Source organism: Protopterus annectens, chromosome 4.part0 (assembly GCF_019279795.1).
Source record: "Protopterus annectens isolate FY-2018-M chromosome 4.part0, PAN1.0, whole genome shotgun sequence".
In the NCBI taxonomy this organism is placed as follows: Eukaryota; Metazoa; Chordata; order Ceratodontiformes; family Protopteridae; genus Protopterus; species Protopterus annectens.
Window position 1 is genome coordinate 1,098,627,525 of NC_056733.1, and position 12,749 is coordinate 1,098,640,273.

The 12,749-nt window shown below is 36.2% G+C and overlaps 1 protein-coding gene across 1 annotated transcript in view; it reads left to right on the plus strand.

The window, feature by feature from the left end:
• Nucleotides 1–12,749, plus strand: part of LOC122800419 — a 325,449-nt gene that overhangs the window by 261,884 nt on the left and 50,816 nt on the right. The window contains exon 9 of the mRNA XM_044069866.1: nucleotides 10,664–10,731. Within this exon, the coding sequence (XP_043925801.1) occupies nucleotides 10,664–10,731 (68 nt within the window). The remainder of the gene's footprint in view (nucleotides 1–10,663; nucleotides 10,732–12,749) is intronic.

Here is a 12,749-nt window from a genome sequence, read left to right on the forward strand (position 1 = left end):
CATTTATGACAAGTGCATAAAATGTGTGACACATCAGACTTAAAGTTGTAGGTGCTGATTATTAAGGAATCCGTTACATTTTTATGTTTATAGGTTCATAGATTAGTACTAGGCTAACTGCCTTTGTAGACCTTTTTAAGCCTAGCCAGTTACCCCACATGAGAATCAGACCGTGCACCTTATGTCTGTAAGGTAAACACCTTAGCCATTATGCCAAACTCCCACCCACAAAATTATAGACTTCTGTACCTTTATAGCTTAAGATATTCACGTGAATTGCTAGAAAACTGCCTTATCCATGCAGCACAGGGAGCATATAAAAGCTAAAATGAGAACATAAATGTGTGACGTAATTCATATTGTGGATATCTGAGGGGTAAGTCTATTCCTACCATTATTTTTATGACCTTTTTTCCCATCATTTAATGTATTTTTTGCAATATAGTTAAAGCTGAACACATTCCTCCAAATCTGGTTTGCCCAGTGCTGTATATAGGATAAAATGAATTATTTTTCTGAAGACCTTACCTTTGGCTTTTCATCATAGAGTACCATTTGCTGTAACAAGTAAAATTAGGTTTGGGATGAACCCTTGGACTTGAAGTTGTTTGTTAGAAACTGCAACGAGTGAGTCAATGTACCACCCAAAAATAATTGCAGTAGAAATGCATCAGAGTTATCCTTCATACTAATAACAGAAAGAATGTCCACTCTGCCGGCATTTTGCCACCTTTCTTTGCCTTCTAATAACTACCAGTCAGGAGGTTGAACAGTGACTGGGGACTTAGCTTTGATACTGGGGACACTGCAATAACTGGGTGCAGTGTCATGTCACCATCAAGTGCATAAGTTCATCAGGTTATAAAGTGTATATGAGTGTTGTTTCTAGTTAGAATTAGGTAGGGGTGATAGTGTGGTGTTGGGTAGTGAGTCACTGGCAGTGATCCCAACTGGTTCTGACACACGGGCAGCTGCTCACAGAAGAATGCACTGAAGGAGCAACAACAGTTAATGATATGTAAAGGCATTTTCTGTATATCTCCATTAAACATATGCACATGTCAAACTTGTGCTGTGGTCTGGGCATTATTACAACATAATGGTCAAACTTGTGCTGTGGTCTGTGCATTATTACAACATAATGGTCAGACTTGTGCTGTGGTCTATGCATTATTACAACGTAATGGTCAGACTTGTGCTGTGGTCTATGCATTATTACAACATAATGTTCAGACTTGTGCTGTGGTTGTGCATTATTACAACATAAAGTTCAGACTTGTGCTGTAGTCTGGGCATTCTTACAACATAATGTTCAGACTTGTGCTGTGGTCTGTGCATTATTACAACATAATGGTCAGACTTGTGCTGTGGTCTGTGCATTATTACAACATAATGTTTAGACTTGTGCTGTGGTCTGGGCATTATTACAACATAATGTTCAGACTTGTGCTGTGGTCTGTGCATTATTACAACATAATGGTCAGACTTGTGCTGTGGTCTGTGCATTATTACGACAATGCTCAGACTTGCGCTGTGGTCTGTGCATTATTACGACATAATGGTCAGACTTGTGCTGTGGTCTGTGCATTATTACGACATAACGGTCAGACTTGTGCTGTGGTCTGTGTATTTATTATTACGACATAATGGTCAGACTACCATGGTTCCTCAGGAGGATTATGTAGTACTCAGGTTTCACTAGATCATGGATGGAAGTAGAAAAAAAGACTGTGTAGGCAGTGAATTCTGACAGAAAAAGTCATGTATCGACTACTTTGTTAAGGTGGGGTACCTGTGATCTACAAGGTGTTCGCATATATTTTTAAATGTTTAAACTGATGACACATTTGCACATTTACAAGTTTTTAAGGCAGTAGGTCCCCTTCCATGTTATGCCATTGATATTGGAATTAATGGAGAATTTGGTATTGCTACTTTTTGAAAATAGAGTATTTACTTTGTAAGGCTAGTTAGTTGTCAACATTTGTTTGTACACATTTTGGACACACTTTAGGGTAACTCTTGAAACAATGTTATTTCTCTGCCCAGTTTCCATTTCATTCTTTGATTTAAGCCACCATTTTCTTTATCTTCTGATTGAAAAGTAGAAACGCCATAATCACTGTCAGTCTGAACTTTGGTTTCGATAGTGTAGTACATATTTTTACCTGCCTTTATACACGTGCAAGTTTGTTACATTGACTAGGTATTCTTATGGAATTTATTGGAAGTTGTACATAATTATTGTGTTTTGGCTATGTCAAAACTCAAATCACCAGAGTCAGTAACCACTGACCACAAGTATTTGAACTTAAGCATACATTGTAGGGTGGTACTTTTTCTGTTGTTTAGAGAGACAGCATTCAGTTTTGTGTGGTTTTAGTTCATAAAGCAAGTTAACAATTTTCTTCTTTTTAGTAGTTCCCATACATTTTTTTTTTCAAATATAATTTTTATTGCATTTCACTTCTATTTAAATACAAGAAAAGAATGACACAGAAAATATACATACAAGATACTTGGAATATCAAGTTTCAGTCGTCTAAATACGACATACATAAATCATCAATGCTAGGGTAACAATTATACAGAATTGTCTAATAATCAAGCTACTCTTAATGAGCTGTAAAACAGACATTTACATAAAGATAGTATACAACATATCGAAAATGTGACATTAAAACATTGCAACCAGATATTCTAGTCTACCTAAATAAACATTCAGTCTTGTACTAACTATGCACAATATATACATTGATGTCACCTTAATGTTCATCTTATAAGTGTTTGCCATGACCTGTACACTGTTATTGTGGGTATTTCTATAATAATTGCCTTTAGTTTCCCTTAATTATGTAAAGTAATATTGATGGTGAAGTCCCTTGGTTATAAATCAATTTTGTCCTAGGATTTCTAAAAGCGTTATCCAATGTTTCTGATAATGAGATAGTTTTTTGGCATCTTGTAATTAATTTGCTGGCTAATAAGTATTTTATAGCCATTCCTTTAAATTCTTCCCATGTGATTTTACTTCTATCTAACCAATTTTGGGCTATATATGACTTGATCATTGCACACAATGTGACTATGATGTGTTTATTTTCATATGAGAAATTATTAGGGAATATATGTAAAATTGCCATTTCCCATAACAGGGTAGATTTGGTGTATCCCTTTTTTTCTAACTTGGTTCTTAATGAATACCACAGCTTGTAAACATTTTTACAGCTCCAAAAATATGAAGGGTGTCAGCAACACTGTTTTGGCATATGGTACAATAAGGGGAGTGGGAGGGATTAATTTTGCTAAGAAAAAGTGGTGTGTGATACGCATTGTTATTGATCATAATTTGGGTATAAATTAGTTTTTTAAGGGGAGTTAATTTCAAAGTAAGTTCAATAGCATCAGATTTTTGTTCATCGGTCATCTTATTATTTTTTTCTTCCCAAAATTTGGAATATAGAATTGCATCTTGATATCTAATTTTTGTTATTAATCTATATGTATTTGATAACATTTTAGAGCTCGACAGTAGCAGGTTAATAATTTATTGATATACCTGCATGTCTTGGTTGTCTGTTTTGACATTCATAGTAATTGTGTTGATCAGGTAAATTAATTAGTTGATTATGGTATTATAGCTTTCATTTACTTCAAGTTTTTGTCTAATATTGTCAACTGAGAAACTTTTGATCTGGTATAGGTCCCATACAGTGATATTTTTAATTTTTGGATACTGATTCAGATTTAATATAGTACTGTTTAATTTAATATTAGGATTAAGGTGTACTGGCTGTCCCAGTACCAAAGTATCTTTAAGATTTAGGGAGGCTACCAGCTTTTAAAATATTACTGTGTTTCTTCTTATTATGGGATGAACCTTAAAATGCTTTAAAGTCTTAGAATTTAGCAAGGGTACTGCTCTAGGGTTTAAAAATTGCATGAGATTAGATGATTGTAATATATTTTAATCCATAGTGGATACCATGCTTTGTTGGATGGTTCAAAATTTGCTATTTGTATAATTCGACTAGCGTTTAGTATGTTGTAGTATGTTTGGAATTCAGGTAGGCCTAGGCCCCCTTTTTGTTTGGGTAATGTTAATTTAGTGTATTTTATTCTTGTACTTTTTGGATGCCAAATAAACTTTCGTAGTAGTGCTTCAAGTTTGGAGAAGAAGTTTGTTGGTATATTTTGGTTAACAGCACTAAAATGAAACAATAGTCTTGGAAGAATATTAATTTTAACTATGGCCACCTTAGCTAGTGGAGATAGATTGAGGTTTATTTATTTATTTATTTTATTTATTTGCAGTTGTTTAACCAGGATAGTCCATTGGGCCTAATGAACCCATTTTCAATGGAGTCCTGGGGAGAAAAGCTCCTAAATACATATTACACAAAGATTAATATACACACAGATTGCATGTAGATTACAGAGGTAAACAAACTATGCTTAATATACTCTTAAAAGCTCCTAAATACATGTTACACAAAGATTAATATACACACATAGATTGCATGAAGATTACAGAGGTAAACAAACTAAGCTTAATATACACACACACAGACTGCAGGTTCATTACAGAGGTAAACAGACTGATGAAAAGTATTTCAATCAAAGGAAATGATATCAAATTTTTTTTATTTTTTTTTATTTTCCAGTTGGAATGAGGATAGGTGGCTAGATGGAGTAGGGTCAGGAGTTACTAGGTGCTAGAGACAGGCAAGAATTTGTTATCTGGAATTTGAGAAAGGAAGGGAGAGGGTGAAAGAAGTAGAGTGTTGGTTATGAGGGATGGGAGCAGGAGCATTCCCATGTGGAAGTTAGATGAGAGTGGAGTGATTTTTTAAAGGATTGGAGGCTAGTAGTGGTACGAATGGAGGGGGGAAGGGAGTTCCATAAGCGAGTTAAAGAGTGTGACAGGAGGTATTGTCCTGGGGGGGTGGAGTGGTCAGTAAACTTCTATAAGGTTTAACCATCTCTTAGTGTCTTCAGTGATGTTAGACCAGGTTTTAAACAAGTTGTTTTTAGTCATATCAGATTGGGGGTGAGTGAACATAATACCCAGATATTTGAGATTATAATTGACTTTAATTTCAGTTTCAGGGAAATAGAATCCCTTATGTCCTAGAGTATTCATAGGGAATATGATGGATTTATTAGGGTTAATCGCATAATTAGATATTTGTGAGAATTTTTCAATGGAGTTTAGTATCTTATTCAAATCAGTATTAGGGAATTCAGAATAAATGTTAAGATCATCAGCAAAAACTGTATACTTTATTGGGACTTTGGAAATATTCATAATATGATGGTAAGTTCTTTGTGATATTTTAAGCAGCAGAGGTTCTACGTATATATTGAACAGGTAAGGTGAATAGTGGGCATCCTTGCCTTGTACCGTTCACTATTTGAATAGGCTTTGATTGCTTTTTATGTATAGATAGTGTTGTGGCATTTTTGTATAAAGGCCCTAATCATGTTTATATAGCCCTCAGGAATACTAAATGTCTTGAGTATATTCAATAAAAAAATCAAAATTTACTCTATCAAAAGCTTTGGTTGCATCTACTGACAGTACATAGCTAGGGCATTTATCATTCAAAATTAAAAAATATAGAGTCAGAACTGCAAATAAATTATTCACCAGTACTTGAAAGGCAAATGGTTACACTACAAGGACAACTACGTGAAATTCAAACACAACAGTACTCAATCAATGAAATTAAACTCCTCCACAAATATGCCGAATGGGCTCAGTCACCCTCAAAAGCACTGGCAAGAATCATAAACATTAAGAATCCTCCTACCAAAATAAAGCAACTAAATTATAATAAAACTTTAGAGACAGATGAAGAGATCATTGAAGCTTTTGAAGAGATATACCAAAAACTATATGGCCCCCAAGACCAGTTTAACGAGTCATTATTTCATCAATTTACTGAAGAGTTACAATTTCCAGTACTGAATGAGACACAAATAAATAATCTTAAAGCTCCCTTAAGTGTAGAAGAAATCATTGCTGCTGTAAATAAGTTGAAACCAGGTAAATCACCAGGGACTGATGGTTATGTGGCCGAATTTTACAAGACTTTCAAGAAACAGTTAGCTCCTATACTACTGAAAGTATACAGATACATATTAAAGTATGGTACCAAAGACCTGTATATCAGTAACTCAAAAACAATTTTTATACCAAAACCCAAATCTGATGCATCAAACCCATATAACTACAGGCCGATAGTGCTCATAAATATTGATATTAACATTCTTTCTACAATACTAGCTAGTAGAATCAGACAAATTCTACCTCACATTATATCTTATGAGCAACTAGGCTTTATGAACAACAAACAAATATATGACAACACACTTCTCATACATTTTTTTATTCCAGTTATATGTTAATTTTTGCATTTCAGAATTTTGTGTGTGTGTGTGCGCGAGCATATGTTCATGTGTGTGCATGATTGCGTATGTGTACTGTTGTGTGCATGTGTTTTGTTTGTACGAGTGTGTACGTGTATGCACACAGGTGCAGAAGATTATGTTCTAATTACCACTAGAAATGAAAAAAAACAAGACCTTTTAACTGCTTAGGGACTGTGACTGTCAAATCATTTTCAGCTGTATTTGTTCATAGATTTGCAGACAAACAGTTTGTACAGGAAGCAGCTGCAATTGTATTATGACTAGGCTGAAATATATGTCAAGGCCTCCATGGATAAATTTCATATCAGTTACTGTCTCACTCTGCTTAGTTTCTTCCATTTTATTATGCAGATTTATGAAATAGTACATTTTATGCCTGTGTGTTGTTGCAAGAAAGACGATAAGCAAACTCTGAAGTTATAAGTTCGCTAGACCTTCAGTTGGGGCAGTGTTAAAGTATCAGTATGACATTTCAGCAGGATACACAGGTACTCTAACCTACAGTACTAGTATGTTTTGTCCCAGATGTTGCATACTTAGAATTGAGACTTTTGTTTCAGTAGTCCACTTTCATTTTGCTTTCATTGGTCACAGAGAACTAGTTATTAAAAAGGAAAAGAAACCTATTGCCTTAAAAGCAGCCCAGCTGATTAGTTATAATGAGAGGTGATTTTTTTTTTTTTATTGGGATGGGTCGCATAAAGTTCACCTGCATCTGTTATTGCATTGCAGATATGTTGCAGACTGTACTTGTTATATGTGTGTGTGGGGGGGACAGTTATATAAGGATCAGAGGAAAGGATGTGACTGTCTGAAACTCTTAATGTTCCAAAAACCATCAAAATGTTTTCACAAACAAATCTGCAGTCTCAACATCTGTGTCTGTTGATAAAGAGTCACACAAACACGTATCCTCATATTTATCTGTACATTTTATCCAAGAATCACACAAACACATGTCCTCATATTTATCTGTACATTTTATCCAAGAATCACACAAACACATATCCTCATATTTATCTGTACATTTTATCCAAGACTCACACAAACACATATCCTCATATTTATCTGTACATTTTATCCAAGACTCACACAAACACATATCCTCATATTTATCTGTACATTTTATCCAAGAATCACAAACACATATCCTCATATTTATCTGAACATTTTATCCAAGAATCACACAAACACATATCCTCATATTTATCTGTACATTTTATCCAAGAATCAAGCAAACACATATCCTCATATTTATCTGTACATTTTATCCAAGAATCACACAAACACATATCCTCATATTTATCTCTACATTTTATCCAAGAATCACACAAGCACATATCCTCATATTTATTTGTACATTTTATCCTTCATGTACTCTGATCATCTGCGGTGGTGGTGCTGCGGTAGTGTTGTCGCCTCACAGTAAGACGCTGTCCATTTCGATTCTCAGCTAGAGCGTCTTCTGCGTAGCGACATGCGTGAATGGGCGTACCTTCGTTGAAGGTTGTGCGTCAGGGCTGGTAACTCGGCACTTAAAAATCAACTACCAATCATTAGCGGACTGGAGTTCCGCTGTGGCGACCCCTAACCGGGAAAAGCCGAAAGACACAACAACAGCAACATCCTTCATGTACTCTGATCGTCGTTGCTCACTTCTTTGTACATGCTGCTGCTGTGCTCCCAGAAATGCTTAGTGTTACACTACGTATGCCGTTTTGTCTGGAGCATCCTTACAAGGAGACTAAATGACCGATAAATTATGAATAATGTGGTACTGAAGCACTTTTTCTCTGGTTGTCATTAGATTCACTGTGTTGAGAACTTTTTGTTTTCAGCTAAGTCAGTATGCAATTTCTGTTATTAGCATCTTAAGTAGATAACTGTTGGTCTGGGTTTTACATTTCCCAAATAATGGGGTCAGTCTTCTTGGAAAGGTTCCAGCATTTTCCAGGGAATGCTCAAGAAATGTCTGAAAAAGTAATGTATTAAAGGCATCAACTTATGGAGTCTTTTCTGCAATGGCATGGGGGCTGTGTATATAAGAGCAATTTGTGAATTCATTTCTGTATTTGTCTCAAAAATCATTGATGATAGAAAATAAGGTTTCAATTATGGTAGAGGCTATAGTGGCTGTTAAGCTTGGTGTCCGACAATGAACATATTTTATTTATGAGGCCCGAGCATAACGTAATAGATTTTAGGCTTGCTCAGGATGCCTTTTGGAGCCTATGAGAAGCCCACAGTGATAGTATGACAGTGTTTGTTTCACAGGGAAAAGTTTGTGTCACAGATTACTTTTGGGATGGATTGAACTAAAGGATGTGTTCTTGTGAAGCATTACTTTTAGAAAGCCTATCTTGACATGTGATATTGCTTAATTAATAGGATTTAATGTGTGCCTTGATATTACTGGTCTGTTGACATTTATAACTAAATGGTGTTAAAGGCTTGTGACTGAGAACTCCTCAGCAGTAGACATTTGTGGTAAAGATGGAGCAGGGAAAATATATGGCTAGGCTTGTATAGGCCCTAGGGCCGATAGCCTAGTACCAACCTATGAACCTATATTTAAAGTCTACTGAAAGTGCTATATACTAGAAGTCTGATATAATCTGCCTGAAGATACAAATGCATTTTCGTTTTCATGGTCCCGCTAAAATCAGATTGCTGTGCATCAAAAGACCTTCACATAGCTGCAGTGAACTCTGCAGCATATTTGTAACTTTAAATAATAGTCCACATTTATAATTTATATCAAAAAGTCCTGTAGTGCTCTGTACAAAGTTGCAAGCTGTTACAAAGTACAGTGTCCTGTAGACAGTAGGGCGGTGGCTTATTGGTCACCAATTCAAATTCTATTTACTTTGAAACAACTAACATTAAGAAAGCATTCAAACATAATAAAGTGAGTGATTTCATTAGATGTAAAGTCCCAGGCCCCCCCATTTAGAGAGCTGTACATTATGAACTTGTTCATATTTATTAAAAGCAACACTGAATTTGTGCAGATGATGGGGAAGGAGATTGTCTCTGTTTTTGTAATTGCTGTGACCTGGGTTTAAGTTCAGTTTCACAATGATGACCACCATTTGTAATGACTTAAGCAGTTTAGTGTATGACATCCCACCTTAGTTTCCTGCCCTGCAGTATACATCTGATCACCCTTATTCTATTTATGCCAGAGTTTTGAGTTATGATAGATTTCAGACTTCCATAACATGAATGAATGAATGGATTGCTTATCTCCCATGGCATCACTGTATGAAGAATGAAAAACTTTCTAGAATATACCCTTTTACACACACACACACACACACACACACACACACACACACACACACACACACACACACACACACACACACACACACACACACACACACACACACACACACACACACACACACACACATGCACACACACACACACGCACGCACACACACACACACACACACACACACACACACACACACACACACACACACACACACACACACACACACACACACACACACATAAAAGTGTATCAACCTGAAAATGTAGCCTCTGACAAGTTGTTAATGTTGTTAAGCCTTTCAGCATATGTGGATTGTTTCTGTCGGGTACCTGTTTTTATGCTTGTTCTTCGATAGTTGTAATTATATTGCGTGTCTACCCTAGACTACACCCCTCAAAATAGCTGTCTGCTCCACCTTGCTTTCCACTGTGCATGACCTTATCTTCCTCATGCCTGTTTTTAGACCGTGTTTCATCTGGGCAGTAGCTGTTACGTTTATAATATATTCAGAAGTTAAATTACACATGGCATTGCACATCATGAAATAAAATTACAATATTGCTTTATTGTTATTTTCCCTACTTACTGAAATGCTAGTCTGCATGTTTGAGTACTCAGTAAACAGACAGTAATGTAAAATGCTAATGTGCATTTAAGAATAAAAGTATATTGTACATAAAAAGCAGTAAAACTTACCTAATTGCTTTGCCTTAAATGTTTGTGACTGTAGGAAAGTGTTTCTGCATATATCCATGAAGGGCTTGCATATCTCTAGGTGAACACATGAGCAGCTGTTACAAAAACGCTAAGTGTATTTTTAAACTGCAGTTCATAACATATTGTTCATTTAGTGTAACTAATGAACAAACTGTAACTGAATGTTCTGAAGCTGTTTGGTGATGGGCATTGCAGAGTAATTAACAATATTTTATTGTTTATGTTTTGCAGCAAACGCAGCCGAATACTGACTGGCGTTTTTCACAAGCTCCAAGACCTGGGACTAGCGGGACTGGCGGGTAATCTGCTTTCTTTGTTGTACAACTAATAGATCTTTTATCATTTTGCCATTATCATGCCTCTCAACTGTCCAGATTTTCACAGAATGCCCAGATTTTTGTTCCACGGTTTGGACTGCTGTTCATACAATTTGTGGTTTTCTGGCATATCTTTGAGGATTGAAGTCACTGAATAATGATGCACATTTGAGTTTCACACTTATTTATTTATTGCATTTGTTTACCGGGAAAGTCCATTGGGCCTAGGTGAGCCCATTTTCAGTGGAGGCCCAGGGAGAAAAGCTCCACATAAAAGTCAACATAACAGAAATACAAATATCAAAAAATACAAATATCAAAAATGTAGCATTATTAACAGTTTTTTAGCAATTCTATTGCAGTTTTATTGGTAGTCCATCAATGATATTAACATGTATTTTTGGTCATATAGATGCCATAGACATTACTGGTTGGGAGGCAGAAAAAACAGTAATATTGTATACAATTATTTACATGCATTTAAGGCTGTGTAGGCAGTGTAGAAACAGTCATAGGTATGGCTGCAGACCTGCTAAGAGTACATACCTGTAGCCCCGGAGAGTGGGAGTAGTGAGAACAGAAGAAGAGTTATTTTTGGCATGGGCATAACCAGCAGGTAGAGAGGTGCTGTCTGAGGGATTTTTTTAAAGAGAGCAGGATATGAGATGGAGGGTATTGAGGTTGGGAGGTTATTCCAAAGTTTGGAGGTAGTGAAGGAGTAAAGCATTTGGCCAGCTGGAAGTTGAGGTTCATTGACTTTAAATAGAATTTTGTTTTCAGATCTAAGGTATCTGTTTGGATGGTACAGAGTTAATACAGAGGAGAGAGCTGGACAAGCTGTTGGTTTATATATTATTTTATGTGCAGTAATTAAGTGGAGGTAGTTGAGATAGAGTGGAAGTTCAAGCCAGTTTAGTTGTTGCAGTGAAGAACAGTGATGTGATTAGGATCTAGCATTTGTTGCAAATCTAGCAATTTTATTGTAGCATATGTCATTTGTTTTTTAGTTAAGAGTGTATATTAGTGAGGATGGCGGCACCATATAGGAGGGATGGAAGTAGGAAGGCAGAGGCTAGTGTTCTTTTCACAGTGTTATTTAGGTAATAGCCATTTCTGTAGAGGGTACCTAGTTTCTGGTGTGTCTTTTTGATGTTATTGAGTATGTAGTGTTCAAAAGTTAGGGTTTCATTGATAGTGACTCCTAACAGTTTAGTACTGGGGGCAACTTCAATGGAGGTATTATTTTGGGAGAGGATAGAGAATTCAGCCCTGTTCAGGGGTGTTGTTTTTTTGGGAGTGAATAGAATCAGCTTGGTCTTGTTAGGGTTGAGAGCGAGGTGATTATTTGGCATCCATTTTTGATGGATGTGAAGGCATTTTGGGTTAGTAGTTGAAGCTCAGAAGGGGTTTTTGCAGTGCAAATAATTGTTGAGTCATCTGCATATTGTATTACTTCAGCCTGTATTAGTGACTCATGGAAATTGTTGATGAATAAGTTGAATATTAGGGGGACCAATATTGAGCCTTGGGGGGCACCTGTGGAGATTTTTAAAAAGGTGGAAGAGGATTGTTGCCATTTGGTTGATTGGTATCTGTATGAAAGGTAGCTAGAGAACCAATTTAGGGGTGGGGGTGAGACACCTAGGTTATTAAGTTTAGAGAGTAAAATGGGGTGAGAAATTGTATCAAATGCCTTTGAAAGTTCGAAGAAGAGTGAAGAGACGATCAGACCTGAATCGCATGCTCGAGTTACTATATCCAAAAATGACATGAGGGCTGAATTTGTGCTATGGCCTGGTCTAAAGCCATGTTGGGTAGGGGTGAGTAGTTGGGTGTTGATTAAATGGTTGATAAGTTGGGTGTAGACACATTTTTCAAGTATTTTAGGGATGGGGGAGAGAATGGCTATTAGCCGGAAGTTTGAGATGTCAGAATTTTTTCCACCTTTGTGCAGGGGCAGAATAGAATGTAAGCTTACTTCATAATCTTCAGAAAATGCT